General features: G+C 33.2%; 2 protein-coding genes across 3 annotated transcripts; both read left to right on the top strand.

Moving 5' to 3' along the window:
• The first annotated feature begins 363 nt into the window (after positions 1–363).
• Positions 364–8,746, top strand: CLEC1B (C-type lectin domain family 1 member B). 2 transcript variants are annotated; one of them, XM_019713472.2, is made up of 6 exons: positions 368–633; positions 1,295–1,393; positions 2,423–2,542; positions 2,702–2,853; positions 5,090–5,196; positions 6,743–8,746. In XM_019713472.2, exons 1-6 carry the CDS (start codon positions 570–572, stop codon positions 6,885–6,887), a joined length of 687 nt encoding a protein of 228 aa, XP_019569031.1. In that variant the 5' UTR covers positions 368–569; the 3' UTR covers positions 6,888–8,746. The 2 variants fall into 2 exon arrangements, with proteins under 2 accessions (XP_074182121.1, XP_019569031.1); XM_074326020.1 differs by lacking the exon at positions 1,295–1,393 and having other exon boundaries at positions 364–633.
• Positions 8,747–8,851: 105 nt separating this feature from the next.
• Positions 8,852–22,760, top strand: CLEC9A (C-type lectin domain containing 9A). The gene is made up of 6 exons (XM_019713528.2): positions 8,852–11,102; positions 12,813–12,893; positions 17,961–18,107; positions 20,042–20,193; positions 21,328–21,449; positions 22,183–22,760. The coding sequence occupies exons 1-6, from the start codon at positions 11,012–11,014 to the stop codon at positions 22,313–22,315; spliced, it is 726 nt and encodes a 241-aa protein (XP_019569087.2). The 5' UTR covers positions 8,852–11,011; the 3' UTR covers positions 22,316–22,760.
• Positions 22,761–23,364: the final 604 nt, after the last annotated feature.

The following is a 23,364-nucleotide window of genomic DNA, read 5'->3' as shown; positions in this document are numbered from 1 at the left end:
TTATAAAGAATTTGATTTGTGAAAAATGCAAGCAGTTGGTTGAAGTCAAGATGAGAATTAGAAATGGTGTCTTCTAACATAACACCATAAAATATTTAATTTAGCCTATATTAAATCAAATTATATTAGACTTTCTCCTCACAATGGGATAGAATTTTTATCAGAAATCACTTCATTTAAACAATATGATTTAGACTCTGCTAGGGTTAAGATAAAGTGTGAACTTTTGTTCTTTGAAAGGATACACGTGATGCAATATTCCTTCATTCAGAGTTGAAGATAAGGAAAAAGGAAACAAATGCTGTATCTACTCCTTTACCACAAGTTATTATTATTTTTGTGTTTTTATGTCCAAGGTTCATGTATCTCTGAGGAGCTATGTAAGGGTTTCCTGGAAAGAAAGGAAAAAAAAAAAAAAACCAAAGAAACAAATATTTGCCCCAACTCATGTCTCCACCTTACCAGAGAGAGGAGGATCACAGACTGAAAGACACTGAAATCATAAAAGTGGACACTACATTTTGTAAAGGCGTTGAACCCGGAGCTCACTTGCAGTTCAAAAGAAAGCCATGCAGGATGAAGATGGATACATCACCTTAAATATTAAAACTCGAAAACCAGCTCTCACCTCAGGTAAGAATGCCCAGAGGCAACAATTTGGAAATTAATTATTGAAATACGTCAACCCTAATTTACTTTTTTTTTTTTAACTAGTGACAGCACGTACAGTTTTCTTTTACTTTCCTAAATGACTTTCTTTTTCCATAACATTTGAGTACTATCTTCATAAGTTCGGACAGACTTATTTAGAATACAAACAAGAAAAGATACAAGCAGGGAACACTAGTTTAGGTTTATAGAGTTTAATGTCAAGGGAATACAAACCAAGGAAGGTAAGGGGAAAGAAGGTTTGAAAACCCATTTTTAAGATGTCGACAAATGGGTGTGAATCTGCAGGTCCGGCTTATTGAAGCAATTATTTATTGTTGTTATTATTATTATTATTATTTATGGGGAGGGTTGGTCACAGAACAAAACAAAGATAAACACACAAGATCTTAACAGCTACTTGTATTTTGACTCAGAGACAAATGCACTAGGGATGAAGATGAATGTGTGGAATAGAATTGGGTTGTGCTTACTGTTGATGATCACTGAGGGAACATTGGTAAGATCTGCCAATGATGCTGTTTATATGCCTTAAAAAATCCTGAGTGGACAGGGCCAGGAGTGGCGTTGCCCCGTAAGTATGCCATACTGCCTGCCCCCTGACATTTTTATTGTATGCCCACAGTTGACCCTGCTTCCTCATCTCGGTGGCTTGTGATAGCTTTGATTCTGCTGGTCTTGTGTATTGGGCTGGTTGGTGGACTAGTGGCTCTGGGGATTATGTGTAAGTACTGACTCATTGCCAAAGATTTCATCCGAGGAAGGCAATACCTAAGAGTCCTGGTGTAGGCCACTAAACTTAACTTATTTGTCAATTTGTCACCACTCCAGTCATCCTATACATGGCTCTTAAGATAGTCTCAATAAGAGCTCTAAACTTTCCCTTCCAATTAAAATCACCACTTAGTTTTTTTATTAATTAAAAATTTTTTCAAGAATTTTTAACTGGTCCTTAAGTTTCCCCTCAGCATAGATTCACACTATCTTTTGAAACTTTCTTTTCTTCCAATCCTGAATATCCTAAGATCCAGCCAACATGGAGTTTTCTGTTTCACAAATACATCCCACGTTCCTCTGCCTGGGATTTTGCTCATTCTATTCCCTCTTCCTAAAATGTCCTCCACCCCATTTTGGTTAATGAATGCATTTACTTCCTAAGAGTTAATTCATATCCCACCTAATTTATAAGCATTTTGTCCTTTAAATCTAAAAGCCGTCCAAAGTCACATTATCATCTATGTAATTGTTGCTTGTTTGTGTTCTTGTTTATTTTTTCATATTTTAGAATCTTTCATTCACCATTTTTTATTTACTTAAATATTACAGTACTTTCAACATAAAAGTCAATCAACATGTAACTTTTAAATAAATAGATATTTTGGTATTACATGAAAAACAAAATAAGAGAGTTTATTCACCTTTGTGAGATCTGCATAGAAATCTGTACTATGGAAACTTCAAAACAACTGCTTTGGGCATGTGATTTGATCATGGCCTTTTCTTATTTGTGATTAGCTCCTTCAAATAGTTCACTTATTCTTTTAGATAACCCTCAGCTGTCAGTTTGCTTAGTTTTTAATTTGTTCTTTATACCCTACCCCTTGACCCTGGTCCCTTGTCAGCACTCATTTCTCGTGTGTATCTTATAAACCTTTCATAGATTGATAATTCTAGTAAAATTGAAATTTATTGAAATGTCTTTGCAGTATTTTTTTATTCTGATTATAAATTATTAACTAATTTTTGCATTTAGCTCTCACGCAGCAAAACTACCTACAAGTTGAGAATAAAAATCTCTCAGGGTCTCTGCAACAATTAGCAAAGCAGTTCTGCCAAAATTTAATAAAACAATCAGAACAAAAGAATGGTTTCAGTAAGTATGGTTTGGTAACTTCTACATCTCCCTTATCCCTGGAATATTTCTGTGATGCTATCTGTAGAAAATCTTGAGATCTATAGGAAAAATTGAATTTGGGGAATATGTAAGTCTGATTTAGAATAAAAGGTTTCCTATGTTTGATTTCTTCTTAAGGCCATAAGTGCAGCCCATGTGACACAAATTGGCGATATCATGGAGATAGTTGCTATGGATTCTTCAGGCACAACTTGACCTGGGAAGAGAGTAAGCAGTACTGTACCAACAGGAATGCTACTCTACTGAAGATTGCCAATCAGAACATCCTGGTGAGGTGATTCCTATGTTAAATATTTTGGGATCATAGGAGAAAAATCCCAAGTGAAATATTTGACTTAAAAAAAAAAATTTTCTCATGCCTTCCAATTTTGCTAATCTGAAAACCCTATAAAGCTCAGTAAAAATCACAAAATTTGAGAATAGAAAGTGGTTAAGTAGGACTAATGAGAGTTGAAGTTCTGGTCTTATTTCTGCAACAAGTCACTTAATCTTTTTTCAATTTCCTTAACTCTATGTACTAATTAATAAAATAATCTGAAAACATAAAGAAATGAAATATGATTGTAAAATATAAATAACAGTGTTATCCCAATATTACATGCCTTCTCAGTTCCTGCTGAATTGTAGACAACTGAAAAAGCCATAAAGCAAACCCCATTTTTTCATAGGCTCTCCCAAACATAGTTTGGGGAGCAATCTCATTTGCAAAACACACAAGATTTAACTTGAAAATTTTCTACTAAACATATCTCCTTTTCCATATTTCCCTCTTTGACAGCTTCTAAGCCTATATTTTCAAACAAAATATGTCCATATCCACATTCTCTTTATTATTTAATGTAGCTTTTCTTTTCATGAATCCTAGGAGCAAAGCAGGAACCAAGTCTTGGAGTCTCTCTTTTACCCAATATAGGTTTATCAAAACATATTTTTCTTGAAGGCAAGAATTCTTTTTGATATTTATCCTATAATTTCTAGTATAGTAATTATTTACATTTTGCACATTAAAATGAAAGCAAATGTAAATGGGAATAGAAGATTAGGATTTGGGCTATGTGCAGATAGAGATTCAACAGAACTCAAATATTCAAACCAGTCATGTTCTACAGAATTGATCCAGTTGATCAGCAAAATTGACTTATAATTTCCTGAGAGCTGAAGTACGTAGCGGTGAACCAGACATGAGGAGATCAGCCTAGTGGTATTCATGTCATTGTGTTCCCTCTTATTTTAACTTGCTGTACCATCAACTTATTTTCTTTGTGGGTTCAGACTCATAGAGAATATACTCAGAAAAATAAATTAATCTTTCCAATCAGACAAAAGAAGAGAGTACCCTAAAATCTCAACTCCAATACAAAGAGATTAATTGGAGATGTATAAACATCTCTTGAATTTTATTATTTTAAGCTGATGCCAGGTTGGAGTTTTCTACCTAATAGAGGAGATAATACAATTTTTGAAAAATAAAGTTGAATTTTAGTCAGAATTTCAGGTAGAATATACTTCCTATGGTAAAGTATATAATGTGGTTGTATTTGAAAGAAAAGAATAGGAATTAACCAAAAGGTGGCAAGTGGCACAAGCTTCAAGAAATAGGTGGTCAAAAGTGACCTTCTCTTTATGGAATGCCATTCTGTGTCTCACATGTGTGTCAGAAAGCTTGAGACATTTATTTGCCAAGAATGATTTCCCACCTCTCTGTTTTTCTGGAGGGTATGACAGTATATGAATATTTGACCTCCATTTAATTTTGATACACACAGATTGATTGACTGATTAATTTATCTATTAATTCAACAAATATGTATTGGAACTGTTCCAGGACCTAAACCTATGCAATTAATAAAATATTTTTCATTAATAAATCAATAATAAAAATTCCTAACCTGATGGAGTTTATATTCTAGTAGGAATAATAAGTAATGAACAAAACATAGTACATAATATAGTAGATAGTGATAATTACTAACCAGAAAAAGGTAAATCGGGAAAAGTAGATATATGTTATTTGTAAATCCCATTGAGAAAGACATCCTATAATTTTCTTTTACCCAACTAACTAAATTAAATTACTACTCCTAATGTGAGACTTTGTAAGCAAGCTAAATAATGAAACCAAAGCAAGTAAAGGTTAAATCTAGGGAATACAAAATTTCACCAACAATGTATTTTTTTCATTTTTGTTCTCTAGTTGTTTACCATTTATCTCATTTATCTTATATTTGGTACTCTAATCTTCAATTGATGGAAGATAAACACATAAGATTAGAATATCAGCTATCTTATGTATAATTTATTTCCTGTGTCTTACAAATATTTTAAAATTCTAAAACAAGTGAACTTGGTACAATTCTAAATATCAAATATAATTCATTAATATTAATATAGACATATAATGTAACTTTTTTTTTTGTCCAGGGTCTTCTAAAGAAATTTTGTCTTTATGTCTTTAAAGAACTGTGAAAGCATTCTGACCGCTATACTTATTTGTGTTTGCAATAGGAATACATCAAATCCAGGACTGCATTAATTCGTTGGGTTGGATTGTCCCGCCAGAACTCTAATGACGTCTGGATGTGGGAAGATGGCTCAGTTCCCTCCAAAAATGTGTAAGTCACTGGGCACTCAGAACACAAGGCACAACTAGCAATTTTTATTCTTCAGATCCTCTAGCCTCTTAAATGTAAATTAATTAAAAGTTGGGAAGTAGTTTTATACCCTACTGTGGGCTATATAAGCAGATGTTGAGTCTCTTACACCCTAATCCTAAGAAGAGAACATTGCTAATAAAACAATTCCCTACTCTCCCATTCCTCTGCTCTTTATCTAAGTCACAATCCACCTCTATTCCCCATATTTTTTTCTCATTCATTTTTACTCAACTTGACTGTTGGAACATTTTATGTGTCTTTTTTTTTTTTTTTTTCTTAATCTGATTCTCTTCATATTATTTATAGAACAAAATTATCATCCTTATTATTTTATAGTTGAAAGTTATTACTTTGTGGATTCTTTCGACTTTTCAGCAGTGTTTTACCTACTCATCTACCCTGGGCATTTCTGAGAATCAGGCATAACATCATTTACAATGTGGTTCTAATGTTCATGCCATAAGGCTCCATCCTTCTACAAACAACTTAGGCAAAAGGGCCAATTACATTACAAGTTATTTAATGTGGCTTTCCAATTTCCAGTCTCAATACACTTTGCTCATCTTGTGTATCAAAACCACAATGTCTCTCCAGTTAAAATTTAAGCTGATATCACCCCAATACATTTAATGAATTTTTTTAATTTAAACTGATTAACCCAAACTTTTACAATCTGATTATTACTTAAATTTTTAATTAATTTATTCAACAGACATTTATTAAGTATTTACTATAAGTAGGAGACAAGGCTACTACAGCTACAAACAAGCCTCATAGACCTTTGGCTTTGTCTCCTATCACAATATTGTGTTGCCTCATTCACAATATTGCAGGCAAACTGGTATTCTCTCTGTTCTTTCAACAAATCAATATACCTCAACCACAATGTAAGTTCCCTATGAGAAGGGACCTTGTCTTTGTTTGCCACTCTATCATCACCTCATAAAACAATTTTGGCACATGGTGGGTATCTCATAGATATCTGGCAAATGCATTAGTAAATACACATTTCCCCCCCTTTGGTCATAAGCAGTATAGTAGAGAATATAAACAAGTTAACAGGCAACTACCATACAGTGTGCTGTCTTATGTCTGTTACCCTATAACCGAAGTCTTTATTTCAAAATATTTAACCAACTTACTTTCCCTTGAGGTCATTTCCATCCTGTGAAGCTACTTGACTACAGAACTAATGTATTAACTTCTATGAAAAGATGAAAAAATAAAGTCTTTCCCATCATTTCAGATCCCCATCCTTCTCTTCCTCTGGACTACTATTGTAATTACTGTTCACTTGCTGCTTAATCCTATGTTGTATTGAATTACTATTGAGCTATTCAAATACATACTTCCAAGCAGATTAGAATTTTCCCAATGATGTGAATGTTGTTTTCAACTTTTCACCCCATAATTTTTGTCTCTATGCAACAAAATATTATACAGAGCCTTTGATTGTTGAGTATTTAGCTTCCAAAAGAATTCATTCTACCTTTTTCATTCACAGGTTTGAGTTTTCTGGAAATGGAAGAGAAAATATGAATTGTGCTTATTTTCATAATGGGAAAATTCAACCTACCTTGTGTCAGAACAAACATTATTTAATGTGTGAGAGAAAGGCAGGCATGGCAAAGATAGACGAACTACTTTAATGCAAAGAGATGGGAAGGATGTCACAGACAGTGCTTGATTGTACAATAAAATATCTGAATGTAGGAATCACTAACCATAAAATTGCTTATTTTTTCTTTTATTCACCTTGGAGTCATCTTTTCATTATCTTTCCTATCAATACCCTTTTTTATACATTCCTATATACTAAGGTATAACTTAGTGTCTTCTTATACATCCAAAAGCCAATTTGTGAGTTGATTCTTCGTTTCTCAGTTGTTTTGTTTCCATTAATTTTCTTTCTTCTTGTCTTCCATTCCTAATTATCTCAACATAGTATGACTCACTGCATCTTCAAACATAAACACATTCATTTTAAACTGGAACAAAAAAGGTTAGGGCTTAATTGACTTGAGCTGTGCAAAATTCTTAAGTTTGAAAACTATACAAAATATCTAAATTTGAAAGACAGCATAAGGTAGTAGAAAGAATACTAAACTTAACATTAGTAAAACGATTTAGATGGTGTGATCATTTAATTAAAGTACAACCATGGACCAGTCAACTAGCCACTTTAACTTCCATTTTCTCATATTTAAAATAGGTTAACAGCCATCTTGTATACCTCACAGTTCTACAACCTAAAATAAAACTTCAGAATATTAACTATATCAGAACCTCTATGAAGGCATACACTATGACTTTCCTTTGCTACTCTATACCCAGTACCAAGAAGTTTCTGGTTCATAAGAGACAGAAAAATATTTGCTTCCCATTGTATGAGATAGTTTTATAGGAAGCAGCATAGTCAGTAAAACACTATACAAATATAATTTTGATTCCAAGTCTACCTCTTTTCAGATCCAACTGCAGTAATTTTCTGTGCAAAGAAGGAAAATACAATTTGCAAGAAACCTGATGAGTTCTGAAAATGAATAAATCCTTCTTGACAAGGCCAATAGGCTAGTAGATAGCACAGCAAGTAAAAATATTTTATCTAGTTCTTTTCCTGACAGTTCTATGCTTGGTTTTTGCTGAGTAACTCATGAAGTATTTATAGATATGTGGAGAGGCACCCTTCAACAGGATAACAGGCAAAAACTGCATTTCCTTGCCACAGCTTCCCTTAAGGTACTCTTTTTTCTTAAGTTAGTGGTAATAAACTTTATGAACATGATCCTCAAACATCTCAACAGAGGTGTTTGTTAAAACACTAGATGTTCAACTACAAATGGTTATGGTATTCAGTTGAAAGGCTGAGGAGACACAGTCCTGTGTTTTTAATAAGCACCCCTATTTGATTCCGATACAAGTTGTCTTTAATACATTTCAAAAAACATTACTTTAGAATTTACTCCTTATGTGGTTTTTCGTAAGTTAGTCTCTTTAAAACTCAGTTTCTTCATCTATAAAGTGAGTTTAATATTGTTACCTTACTGCTAAGGTAATTGTCACAATCATTGAATGTAATAATACAAAGCATTGCACAGAGTACCAACGCTATAATGAGCATTCAATAAATATGTGTTACTTTTATAACTTTGTGTACTAACATTCAAAGACACTTAAACCTTTCTCGTGTTTTATACTATTAATAAACAAGCAGATTTAGGGAGGAAGAGAGAGGAAAAATAACAGAACTACTTCAGATTCTGCTTCTATTTCAAATGTCTTGGGATCTTGGCTTTTGGGTGTTAATATCATTATTTTTCTATTTTTCACTTGTTTATATAGAGAAACCAAATAGGAAATGAAAATTCTAAAGCCATATCTCTGGACTCAAGGGTTTTATCTCCCCCAAATGGAAAAACATTTATATATTATTATGGCACAACTAAATTTCAAAGAATAATATTATACTGCATGACAAAAATGCAATTAAAAATGTAAATGAAACACACTATGCCTACAAAGATTCTTTTTTCTGGTACTCATATCAAAAGCGTCTGACACATGAAATTAGAGTAGCACAGATTTTAATATCACAGGTTCTGTTATCAGACCACCTGGGTTCAAATACTAACTCTTCCACTTACTATATAAGTGAACTTTGGTAAATGTTAGCTTGGTACAAAAGTAATTGTGGTTTTTGCAATTATCTTTAACCTTTTAAATCGCGATTACTTTTGCACCAACCTGATAATTTGACTTTTCTTTGTCTCAATTTACAATTAAGTTACAATATACTAATAATAGTGCTTATTTCATAAAGCTGTTGTAAGAATCAAAATAATTCAAGTCGAAGCCCTTTGAAACAGTACTTGGAATGTAATGAATGATAATAACAGGTAGTGTGATTAAAAACATCAAAAGTAATGCAAGCAACATATTAATCTTTTATTGAGAATGTCCAATGCTTCCCCAAAGAAATTTGTTAGAGAACATACTGTATTTGGGAAGACTAGGTCTTTCTGAGCATGATGTTTAGTGCTGATAAAATTTGAGAGAACCTAAAAAATGATGACAACACATTGAACTTCTGTTTTTGGGTTCCTGACACTAGCCTTAATGCACATCCGATATGCTTATGGTTTCTTCCTCTTCTTCTCCTCAAGACAGAAACAATTCCATTGATTTAGTCACATTACTTTTCAGATCAGAATCTCAAACCACAGGAAAATCATATAAAATATTTGGAGAAATTCTCATTTGCCTCTTAATATCCTTTTAGCCCCACCCTGTGCCTTGGGGGGCAGAACTCAAATGGAAAGCATTATCTGGACAACCATGGCCTCTGGCTTCCAGTTAATTCAGCTATAGTGGGGTGCTAGCATGATCAGAGGATATTTATTCCCCTAGCTCTCTCCCTGCCTTTCCATGCTCAAGGCAAAGGCTGCATGTTCCATATCTTAGGCCATGGCTCCTGTCAGACAGGTCACAAAGTTCCAATAAACACCTTCCCCTTAATTCTTAGGTCTACCGGTAATAACAGCTTCCGAATGTACATCAAACCACCGTTTTTGCTTCCCTTAATCCTTCTAAAAACTTTATAAAACAGCATATTTATTAAATTCCCTTAGATACCCTTGAGTGCCATTTGTTTTCTTCTATTACAGAGATCAATGATTGATCCAGTGAGACCCTGGAAACAAAAAAGAACATTGCAATTTTGCAGATTGTGGGATTTACAGACTGTAAATTACTGAGGCATGACCTTTGGCTGTAAGGAAAAATGGCCAATGATAATTAAAGTATCAAATTTCTCAATACCAGTGTAATAGTTACAGGATGTGACAGAAATAGCCATTTATCCACTACATAATTCATGCTTCCTTTCTAAAGTGTAGTTATCATAGAAAGTTTGCTAGCCAGGCAAAAGGTACATTTATCTGGCTCAACGTTTAGACCCAGACATGAACATTACATTAGTAGGTGTGGATGGGATGTTATTTCTAGGTTATGGCTGTTAAGAAGAAGGTGTGGATTTGTCACCTTCTCTTTTACTTTCCAATGGTTTAAGTGAAGGACTTTAATGTTTCACAAGACAGAAGGAGCCCAGGGATCATTTGGAGGAAAATTACACACTAACTAGGATTAGTGAAGTTGAAATGTTATGTGAACAAGAAATACAATTGTATTGTGCTAAATGACTGAAATTTTGAGGTCACAGCAATTTTGTCACAGGAACTGCATTAGCCTAACAAATGCAGTGTGTATATTTATTTTAGGGATACAATCCCTTCCTAGCTTTTTTGTTTAATGATGCGCAGTTTTCTACTACTCCTTACACCCTGGTTCGCCTAACATGAGCTACCCTCCAACCTTTGCTACCCTGACCATCCCCATTCTTCATGTTCTATGCCAAATATAAGTACAGTCTTGCACTTCCATACGTTTCATCTTAACAGTAAACTGATGTATTCACCTTCAATATTTGCTACATTTTAGAAACCAGAGCAATTAACATGTTTTATTATTGGCCATTTTGAGTTCAGTTCCTTTCTCATTTCCTTCTTTGATAAGTTGTGCTTTGGCTTAAACTTCATAAACTTCTACTTTCTGGATGAAGATGCATTTATCCTATTCCTTAAATTTAAACATATTTTCCCACTGGTGGGAAAAATAGCCAATTTCAGTTCTTTGACCAGTCTGCTCCTGATTGCAAGAGGAGTTATTTGTCTCAGTTTCTCGTGGGGACTGTGTTGCCTATCAAAGCATCACAGACATGCAGGAGGAAGAAGTATACAGCTCCCTTCAGTGGGATACTCCATCATCAAACCCTTACCAGAAACATCTGTCTCCTACCAAATATTCAGGTAACCTGATCTAATTATTTACTCCAATAATTTGTAGTTTATGTTTTGTTTCCTGTTACCTAATGAACCCAGGTGATTTTTCTAATGAGGTAACCCACTTAAAAATACGACAATATGTATGATACACTAACATTAAAAAATGAAATGAGGTTTAAGAGGAGTAAGTAAAGGTGAAAAGAAAAAGAGCAATGCATTTGACAAATGTGTAGTGCTATCCCTTTCTCTCTTTCCTCTCACTCATTGGAAAAGACAAAGAATTCCTGGATTTGGAAAATAAGTGACAAAAATCATATTTTTAAATTATTTTAGTTTCTGCATAAAATACTTTGCAAATTATCTGATAAACATTAAGAAATAAAGAGAAAACAGACATTGAAAAACTGGCAAAATCTAATCAGCCTGAAGCTGCCTGCTATAGTAATCAGTTCTGTTTTTATTATATAATATTTGTATTCGTTTCCCATTGTTGATGTCAAAAATTACCACAGATTTAGGGGCTTAATACAATACAAATTTATTATCTTACAGGTCTAGAAATCAGCAATCCAAAATGGGTCCTACTGGACTGAGACCAAGGTGTTGGCAGGACCGCATTGTCTCTAGAGGCTTTAGGGAAAATTCCATTCCCTTGTTTTTTCCAGTTTCTAGAGCTGCATTTCTTGCTTTCCATGGTTCATGGCTCATTCCTCTATCTTCAAAGCCAGCAGCATCATGTCTGCTTCCATCATTGTATAACACTGTATCCTTCTGGTCCCCCACCTCTCACTTAAAAGGGTACAAATAAAACAGGATGATCTCCCCATGCCAAGATTGTTTACTCAATTACATCTTTGAAGTCTCTTTGGCCACATAGGTAACACTTACAAGTTCCAGAGGTTAGGACATGGGCATCTTGGGCAAGGGCATTATTCCGTTTATCGTAGTATCCAAAGATAAATTTTATCTGTTTTTCTCTGGTGTTGGGAAGATAACAAAGCACACATTCTTCATTTTTCCTTCTGAGATAATTGCAAAATTACCTGGGAAAATGTTTTTTTTATCCAAAACGCTATGTTTAAAAGGAAATATCTGAACCAATCATGTTCGAGTGATACTGAAAGGAGATGAGAATGCAATACAGTGTTTTTACTTCCAAAAATTAAAGCTTGCCTGCACTGTACACCTGAAGCTGAAGCTGAATAATATTGAATGTCAACTATAACTTAGTATACATATAGTCATGGGATATGGAGCACAGCATAGGGAGTAAAGTCAGTGGAACTGTAATAGCTATATACGATGTCAGAGGGGTAGTAGATTAGGGGAGGGAGGTTATCACTTTGTGAGGGGTGTAAATGTGTAACTATTACACTGTTTTGTACACCTGAAACTAATAAAAATTGAAGCTTACTACCTGGTTTGCTATAATATATAAAATATGTAACATATAAGTAGTTAGAAAGGTTGTGGCATTATATAAGGACGGGAGAAGTATGTTATTAAATCTGTTTAATTTGACATTTTTGCAGATCCAATGTATCCCAAGTTATAACTTGCATTTCAAAGGGTTTGAGTTCTTTTTTTTTCCTGTTACTGTTACAAAGCCTCAACCATTCTCTACTCGGAATGCCTAAGGTTAATTTTTTCGTTTACTCAGTCTAGTCTTATCCTGATCCATCCCTTTCACCTACTTTTTCTAACTCAATTTCATTGTCCCTATTTCTCGTTTAGGAACATGGTGTTTTGTGATGATGATTTTATGTATTTTTTGCGTGGGCTCATTAGCAACCTCCATTTTCTTGGGCATCAAGTGTAAGTACAGAAGGATATCTTCAAAATAATCTATGTATATCGTATACTACATATAGCTTTATATACAGTTATATGTATATTATAAATAAAACATAATTTATAAATGGATAAATGAATCAATTAGACACATCTAAATGCATATTAGTGATATAAAATATTGGCTTCCTAATTTAGGTCATGGGACCTTTATTTGGTATAACTCTAAGCACTTAGATACTGTTAATGACTCTTAATGTTCAACTGAATGGTGTTTAACTCAAATCTAATGCTGTAAGTCTCTTTGGGAAAAATAATGCAAATATTTATATTATGATTCAATTTGTACATCATGTTACCATGCCAAAGCATGCAATTTGAAAGATTTCAGTATATACTCTTTCTTTAGAATAAATATACATTTATTCTAAATTTGACTTATGCCGATTATTTTAATAAGAGTTTTTCACTTTATTTTAGGAAAGGTACAATCTAATATATTTAAAAGCAAACCTAAGAACTTTATTTGTGTCATATTTAGTCACATTTATTTATTCCCTTTAGTCCAAATTTGAGACACGTTTCCATCTCTAGCAAGTTAATTTTTTATAAAATATAATAATTACAGTGCTGCAAGTTCCAGAAAAAGGACTAAGAACCTTTGTAATCACACATGCTAGTACTCAGAACTATGCTTAGACAGAGATGATTGTCCAGATAATTCTTCTTGCTTGTATACTTTGGCAAATCATTTCTCTATCTAAGAGGCATTTGGTGGTGGGGAGAGTTATGAGTTCTGAAATGAGGAAGAGAAGGGTTCAGATTTGCTTCCACAAAATACAGGAAACTCGTCCTTGTTCAATGTTAATTATGAAATCATTTTCCTGGCGGTTCTGAGAAGAAAGTTTTAATAATTACTAGGAGCTCAAGTGTATTTATTACCTTATCTGTCTCCTCAAGTAAAATTTCACAGCCCAGCATAAAGCTTAGAACTTCCAGAAAGTTTTCTTATCTCACCTTATCCTCCCCTCTGTGTTTTATCAGGAAATAAATTATTTAAATCAAATGTTAGTCCATTTTTTAAAAGAATCTCACATTTAAATATCTGCTTATCACGTGGATATACTGGAAGCAGATTTACAGAGATAAAAGAGAACTAACAGATAAGTCAATTAACATATAATAATCTAATTTCTTCTGTAAAAACTGAGAACTTTCAATGGAATATTGCCAAGCTCTATTCTAATGACAAGAATCCATGTTTAACTGACATTGCACTTACCAAGAGATATGGTTTAAGTATCAGTTCTAAGAAGTTTCAATGTTGTTTTATAAACTAGGGTAAGAAGATGAAAGAAACTACAAAGAACATTTTTAATTAAAAACAAGATTAACTGCAGATGCAACATTTTGAAGCAATGTTGTCAAGTGAATGGGATATAGGATTTGTTTTTTATATAAAAATATATTTGTAGTCTCTAGTCACCAATTGTTATCTAGCCAAAAAGCATATAGTGCATTCTAAGGATGTTAATAAAAGCACACTGTCCATTTTCCGTGTTCTCAAAAAATTTGCTGGCCAGTGGATACTTAACTTTGTCTTCATCTCCGAGTAGTTCATGAACGCTGTTTAGATAAACCAAAGACAGTCATGCTCCTAACATGTTCTGTGTTGTCTTAAACTGAATTAATTAATTTTGACCCAGAAATCCCACATTTGAAAAATTTTCTTGTAAATAAACCTGCATGTGTAGCAATAGGCGGGAAAAAGATTGGACAAAACTCAAATGCCTGTTATTAAGGGACCATTTAAGTCCATAATGATACATACACACTATGATACTATAAAGCAAGAAGGAGAAGGGTGAGGAAGAGAAGGAGAGAAAAAGTAGTAAATTTAAAAGTAAGGAGAAGTAATTTTTTGCTTCCTTCTTACTATTTTGTAGTTTCTGGGGGTTTTTCTGCCATATTACTTATGTTAATTGACTTACTATTTTAAAAAACTCTATAGTGCAAAATGTTTTTCTAAGAAATCAGATTTTTTCATTTGTTTTTACCATTCTTTTTCATTTTCCAAATTCATCAATTAGGTATCACTTATAACGTTTTACAACAAATACTTTTATTTTCTTTCTTTTTGTTCTTAGAAACATTTGTCTTCTAGTTTCCCAGGTAATTATATTGTTTAATCTTTATTTCTCATTTGTGAATTGATTGCTACCCCAACACTAATAAAGGTACAATACATTGCTTCCCACTTAGGGGTACCCTAAAGAGAAGTCTCATTTCCTCTTCTCCAGTTTTATTACAGTTTTATGTAGTACAAGCTTTTTAGATAGTAATAAACAAGGCAACAATAACCTCAACAAATAGTTAATCTAAAAAAATTAATCAAAATTAGAAATTTTAGAATAATTCGAATTTCTAAAAGGAAGACTATTATTGTACATTGTCTAAACAAGCTAGATTATCAACAGGATAAAATAAATAACACCACTGTCCTACTCCTCACTCTGGTTAGAGCCAGCCTTTTACTGAGAAGGAAAATAAACAGCTGGCAGCCTGGGTTACTTGTGCTATCCACAGATGGATGGCGCATAAGCACCTGCTTTCTATAGTCCATGGCTCTTAGTTTTTAGCATTTCCTTCTCAATAACAATGTTGATGACTAAAATAGATCAGAATATGCAGGTATGAAATTAAATATTTTTTATGAATGCTGACTTGACCAGTTGAACGATGTGCAGATGCAAATTGCTGTTTTTATGCACAAAATTCCTCTTCGTGACAATATTCTCTGTTAGGAGCAGAACCCAATTATATCCAAGTCTCCCTTTGAGACAGAGCTAACTAGCATATGTATAATAGTAAACTCAAAAATAGAGGACAGAGGGAGTTGGGGGAAAGTAATATTATTGTAAGACTTATTGGATAAGTATTTTACAAAATTGATTCAAAAAATTAAGCCACAGTTTCAAGAAATTCTATGAAATACAAACATCATAAAGAAAATCGATATCTATGTTAATAAAAATATTTAATAAAATAGAAATTGGTAGATACTTCATAATATGATTTTTAAAAAGAACTGGCTTAATAAGCTAGCCAGAATTGTAGAAAAGAACAATCGAAAATTAATATAAAAGTAATATAAAATAGGAGAAAGATTGGCCCTATCCAATATTTAAATAAATTATAAACCTGAAATAACTAAGACTATGTTTGTTGAACTGACATATGAAAAGATAAGTAGGTGAATTGAATAGAATGAAAATAATAGAAAGACTGTATAACCAAGTACTTCCTTTGAAGTTTACAGTAAATTAAAGATGGCAAATAAAGAGTATGGAGAGGGGGGATTAAATAAAGATATGAGATAACTATGTAGCTATTGGGAAAAAAAGTGTTGAAGTCATACCTTATAATTTACAACAAAATAAATTCCATCTACATCAAAATGTAAGTGTGAAATATATTTATAAAAGTTTAATCTCAGGTATCAAACTTTTACTAAAAATGACAAAGTGTGTCTGATCAATGTGGGATAAACTACCACGAACAAAATCAAAAAACAAACTGGAAAAATGTAATTGTAGTTCAAATCATACCAAAAGCTAACTTTACCAAAATATAAGTGCACTAACAGAGTCAATTAAACAGAATTGGTTGCTAAAGAAGACTCACAGGATAGTGAGTCCCCAAATGACACTGCTTACAAATCTATAGTTTACTACCAGAAAAGAGTACAACGTAACAATAGCATTAAAGTAAGGATATTTGTTACAATAAGAGGTCTGGAGAAGCCAGGTGCAGGCAGGCACCTTTTTCTCTCCCATAAGTGTCCTTTCAAGACAATTTCTCTCTTGGGTCAAGAACCCTGATCTGTACACAGAACACCTTGGTACCACGGAGACCCAAACAGTGTCTTGCTGGGAATTTTTGTATTTTGCTGATCACATAAGCATATTCCTGCAAGATAACCAGCGTCAGCAGCAGAGCCTTCTCAGAGCCTGTTTGTAACCAGGGAAAAATCATCAATCATATGTCGCCAATAAACAATTCTGATAGCTACTATAATCTGGCTCAAATATTCTCAGACTGATGAATACAAAGCTATGCTATTAATCAGTATCTTTAATGCCTTTTCCAGAGTGAGTGCCACACAAGAACTTTAGAAACACGGCTTGGGCTGATTCCAGGCCTGCTAAAATTAAGTCTCACAGTGCAATATGACTTCATATAAAATCGTAAGGAAAAGACTAGAAACCCAATGAAAAACGACAGGGAATGTAATTATACACTTCATACTCATAGAAAAGGAAATGCAACTGACTTTTAATTACATGTATGTGAAAAGAGTTTCAATGCCAAGCATATAAAGAGAAGCGCAAATTCAAATGATATTATGATAACATTTGCAATAGCATATACTGCAGGTAATTTGGAAATATCTAAGATCTAAGTGTACATAAACTTTGACCTAGCAACCTATCTTAAAAATACACTTGCACATGTGTGAAATTATGTATGATTAAAGTTCTTTATTATAGTATTTATTTCTGTAATATCCAAAGATTACAAATAGCCTAAAGTCGATGGAGAATGACTACAATAAATCATTATACATCCATACAGTGGAATTGGATATAGTGATTATGAAAGAATAAGAAAGCTCTATATTAGCTGATATAAAATTATATCCAAAATATATTTTAAATGGTAAAATGAAAGGTGCATAACCATGTAAACAGATTGTTGCTGTTCGTGTGAAGGAAAGACAGGGAGTTTTATATTTATTTTCTTGTAAAATTCAAAATATTTCTGGAAGAGTGAAAAATAAATTGGTAAGCCTGACTGCTTTGGGAGTATGGAATTTGGTGAATAAGGACATAGGGGTGGTAAAAAGGCTTTCTGCTGTGTATCCTTTGTAGTTTTTGATTCTGGAACAATGTAAATTTGAAACAAAAAATTAAATAATGCAAATTAAAGTCACAAAAATAATTAGCAGTTTGTAGTTGTCTTTAGTCTGTGTTAAAGGATGACTTTGTTATAGTTTGCTAGGAACTTACTAGAAATAATTGTTGTTGGAAGTGTTCCAGGTGTCCTCTGTTGCAAAGAAGCAAGAAGAAAAACTCATCCAACAGGACACAGCGCTGTTGAACTTCACACAGTGGAAGACAAAGCATGACCTCCAGATAAAATTTTGCCAAGCCTTGATGCAAAACTCTTTTAGTTCAGGTAACTGATATAAAAAAAAGCTTTCACTGTGCAGATACAAATGTATGCACCACCTCCTGAAAAGAAACAGTGACACACATTTTATTCTCTGCAAAATTGTGGTCAGCATTTTATAATAGAAAATATTTATTAATAATTTTGATTCACTCTCCAGTTCAATCTTATTTACATATTTCAGTAGCATGTGGAAAATACAGAGGTTCCAAAAAATGCAGATAAAGAAAACACACAGTCAAATTTCAAAGTGAAATGTGTGAGATTGGTAGGTTAGATTAAAAAAAAAAAAGCAACATTCTACGTTTTATCCAATCACTCAAATTTATACATGTCTTTAATTATAACTCAAAAATCTTCAGTCTATTTAGTTTAGATATTGTTTTAGATTAAAATTTAGATAACTCTTTGCACAAAAATTTCATTTTGAAAATTAGAGTATTTACCATAAAATTATAATAATGCAGGATTCACATTTTTAAAAAAATTCTATAGTTATTTCAGTTTTATCTTTTATAGTCCTTACAAGTCTTTTAAACCTAAAATAGCAGATTTCTACCTGTCGAATAGTTTGTGAAGTATTCTGTGGTTACTTAATTAGCATTTAATAACACTTATGCATATAATTTAGAAAATTAACTTCCCTTTAGTGGATACCATGTAAGTAATCTCCAATGAAAGAGGTCAAAAAACTACCCTAGCTCCTTCTTTTGTTTTTAATTAAAATTTATTGAGGTGACAATTGTTAGTAAAGTTACATAGGTTTCAGGTGTACAATTCTGTATTGCATCATCTATAAATCACATTGTGTGTTCACCACCCAGAGTCAGTTCTCCTTCCACCACCATATATTTGATCAACTCCTCTTGATTGAAATTCAGTCACATAAAGGTTTAAAGAATCACTCCGCCAATGTTTTTAAATTTAGCAGGCTATTACAAGCATTAGTGAGGCCCACCTCTTAGCCAGCAACCTTGAGTCAATGACAGTATCCATTTTGGAGACCTGCCAATCCAGCATATTCCCAAACCCTTCAACTGCCATTGTCAACACTAATTATGTTGTAACTTTAACAGTATTCAGGATACTGATTAACATGGATTCCAAACAAAAGATATTGAGGAGCCTTAAATAATTTGACATCTGGGCCACGGAGACTGATAATGAACTATTTGTGACTCTCTCTAGAAACTTGAGTTGTGGAAGCCATAGTGTCTTTCCCTCTATAAAACTGTGCCAGAAACCCTTAGTCAAATTCTTGCTCTTTGGTTCCTCTTTTATACATTTGAGCATCCTTCTTTTGTGAATATATTCTTTCTTAAGACAAGATTCTGTAAGACTGATTAAACATTACGGCTTGTCTCTTCCTCATATCAAAGTCTAAAGGTAAGCATATTGGTTACTTATGTATTTCTTCAAGTATCCTCACCCACATATTTTCAAATTACTCCTTAAGGTGCATTGTTTGTTCTCTCCATTACATATGAAACATTTACATGTTTAACTCTGAGAATTTAAACATCAATTTGAGTCTTATTACTCAACTTGCCTAATGGTCCAGTACATTTCCAACTAGATTGGACCACTAAGATTAACAGACATGAAACAATAAGCAAACAAATGAAGACTATAAATGATGTAAACTTAAAGAAAGATTTATAAAAATAGCATAATCAGTCAATTATTATAGAAGAGGAAGAATTTGAAAAAAGATATTTCCAAATTAATTTTATCTTACAATAATTCTTAGAGACCTATTGCAGTTTGAAATGATCATATAAATCTTACTGTAGTCAGCCTCAGAGAAGCTGAAATTGGTAAGTATTGCAGAATATGAACTATTCGGATAGGGTGTTCAGCTTCACTGGGAGTTCTGTTGAGGAGATGTGCTTATAATATTTTTACAATAACTTTAATAAAATAAAATGTTGTATTCAAAGCTCATAACTGCAGCCCTTGTCCACACAACTGGATTCAGAATGGACAAAGTTGTTACCATGTCTTTGAAAATTGGGAAAAGTGGCAAACCGGTAAAGAGGATTGTTTGAAGGAGGGTTCTCATCTTCTACATATAGACAGCAAAGAAGAAATGGTAAACACTATTTTATGGTTTCATATAATTTTGGAAATACCATGTTGTCCATTAAAAGGAAGGACTGAATATAACCAGATAGAATATTTCAATATTTTATAACAGTAGCATATTTGTTGTAGTGAAGGTTTAAAAGAAATAAAATGGGAACTAATATAGTTTGTTTACCTTTTAATTAGAGAAACAAAATACAGGATGGTTATCCAAAAACAAGAAGAATATATTAGTTCTCTGACCTTTATTAATCAAAAAGGGGAGGGATAAGGGAAATACCACTTAAATTTATTATTTTCAATGCTATAGGATAGTATAATAATTTATAACAATTTGGTAATTATGAAGGAAAAGCAGAAGTATAAAAAGTGAGGTGATGTCATGAAATGGAGAGGTCTGTGAAAATAAGCATTTGCTAAACATTAAACCTAGTTTACTAATATTTTAAAAGCAAACAATAAGATATTTCCCTGAAATCATTCTACCCATAAGTATGTGTGAAGTAGAAAGTTACACATTTCTGAGCTTATTAAAAATGTATGCCTATTATATTCAGTAATTAATCGAAGTTCAGTTTCACAAGAATAAAGGGAGAAGAAATTGTTAAGGATATGCAGTAGACCAAGGCAACTTGAACTAACTTATTACAATTATGGGTTTACACTATTTTTTTCTGTGCAAATTTGGTAACAAAAGTTAGTAATGTTTCTGCTAAGAAACTATGCTTACAGTTAAGTTGGTTCTGGAATCTTCTAAACTATTTTGCATATTGACATATACTGGAAAAAATGACCTATGTGGTCTATGATGTCAAGGATATTTTTGCTTCTCCTGATAATGAGGCTTCAGTAGAATACTTTTTTGATATATACTATCTGCTAAACTCTAAATCTGTTACAACTATTTTAATACCAGGTGCTTGTTTTTTCCATAGTCCTTAACACTATACTGATCACATGGTAATAGAAAAAAATCTACAAAATGTATTTCTTCTTTTAAATAACCCCTCTCTCTCTTTCTCTACCTTTCAGTTTCCCATTAGTTTTTGTCTAGGCAAAATAACATACTTTACATTTCATGGTAGTTTGTTGTTGTTGCTTTTTCTCCCTCAGTTCACTATTCTGATCTTGTTTCTTATAGGACTTTATCACTGGCAGCCTGAGGAAGATCAAAAATGGTGATGATTATTGGGTGGGACTGTCTCAGGATGGAAACAGCTCACTTTGGTTTTGGCAAGATGGCTCCTCTCCTTCCCCTGACCTGTAAGTGTCTAAGGGAAAAGTCACAAAGTTACAAGAAAAAATAGAAACATGAAGGAATTCAAATGTTAATTTTATTTTATACCTTAGATTTCCCCCAGGAGACATAACCAGCATTATAATTTCACAGGTTTCTGAGGTAATTTAAGAGTAGTCTCCTGGCTTGTAAATCCTCCTCCTTCTCAGCCCATTGGCATTACCTTCTAGAACATTCCTATCAAAATCTGAGAGTCTGAATGAACAATATCATTTAATTATCAAGTATGTTTCCTTTGTATAATTTAATGATTAAAGAGTGCTAAGGGAAAGAGAGTATAGTAATTACTAAGCAATTTCCAAATTAAGCTTTTCAGATAGAACCAGGGAGATTGGTGATCAGAATCGGGTACCTTAGTATATTGAGAATTAAGCGTCAAAAAAGAGATTCTAATTTGGAGATTCTAATCTTTCTCTCCCTCCCTCCCTCCCTCCCTCCCTCCCTCCCTCCCTCCCTCCCTCCCTCCCTCCCTCTCTCTCTTTCTTTCTTTCTAATATGTGGCTTATTAAAATTATATTAACATTTTTATTGAGAGAAAACAGCTGTTATTTGAAGAAGGAGGACAAAGCTACTACAGGGGTGTACCATATTAAGATAAAATAAAACAAACAAAAAGCTACGCACCCCTCATTATTTACCCAAAAGAACGTCACTGTAAGTGCCATACTTAACCTCAGATATACTGACTTGCCTCTCCAGGTTACCAAAACAGAGACCCAAATCAACTCACCAGCTCTGTGGATACCTCAGAGACAAGATCCTTTCTTTCTCTAATTGCACCAGTTGGAAGCATTTTATCTGTGAGAAGTACATGTTAAGATTCTCTACCTGAAAGAAACTGTGCTAAAAGTGACCTATTGTAATTATATTTGGAATAGGTTATTGAAAAACCTGCCACAAAATGCCAAACTTATTTTTGCATTTACACTGGGTAATATTCTTCAATATTTTCCAGATGTCCATTTGACATTGTTCAAGTTGCCAAGAATAAAATTGACTTAGAGTTATAGAGGACAAAACCCTGAAGGTCTGAGGGCAAATTAAAGGAAAATCATTTCCATATGTCATTTTTTATTTTATTTTTTAGTCTATAGAGACTATAAACTCCATACAGAAATCTATAAATCACTGGGGAGATGATACAGTTTTAGCTAACTGATATTTTCATAAAGAAATAAATTAAAAAATAAAATAAAATAAAATAAAATGCAGCCTTCAAACTCATTGTCTGCCAGATCTTTGTACACATTTGCTAACCTTCCAGGCATTATGTTATCTGACTATAGGATGGGAGGACAAGGGTATGGATTTTCAAATTGGAAGGAAGACAAGCTGCTTTCTGCTCTCTGTAAGAAAGTAACCGTTTTTAGGACTGCACAATTCTACCAGAGAGATGAAATACCATAACTCCACAAAAGTGGAAGGAATAGTCAGGCTGCTACTACCAGCATATCTCCAGTGAAGGACAGCTGTAAGCTTCCTTCCCCCCTCACAATCTGGACTCTCAAGGTTAGCACTTCAGCACTTTTAACTGCATCTATCTGTGCCTCAATTTTTTCATTGTAAAATAATAACAGGACTGATTTCAAAATATCTTTGAGGCTTTAATCCAGGGGTGTCCAAACTTTTTTCAACGTTTTTTACCAAGGGCCATATGCGGTAAAACGCACAAACAGCCGGGCCACTCACTTGAGGTGAAATACGTATTGCCTCACCTAGTTTATTTAAGTAAACTAAATATATTTTTGGAATTTGCTGCAGGCCAATTAAAAATGGATTGCAGGCCACAGTTCGCCCGCGGCCGCAGTTTGGACACCCCGCTTTAATCATTAATACGTGTAAATTGCTGAAAATATACCTTGTGTAGAGTTTGACAGTGTA

This window comes from Rhinolophus sinicus, linkage group LG02 (assembly GCF_036562045.2).
Source record: "Rhinolophus sinicus isolate RSC01 linkage group LG02, ASM3656204v1, whole genome shotgun sequence".
Lineage (NCBI taxonomy): Eukaryota > Metazoa > Chordata > Mammalia > Chiroptera > Rhinolophidae > Rhinolophus > Rhinolophus sinicus.
Note: the sequence above shows the minus strand (reverse complement) of the source record. Positions and strands in the feature narration are given on the sequence as shown.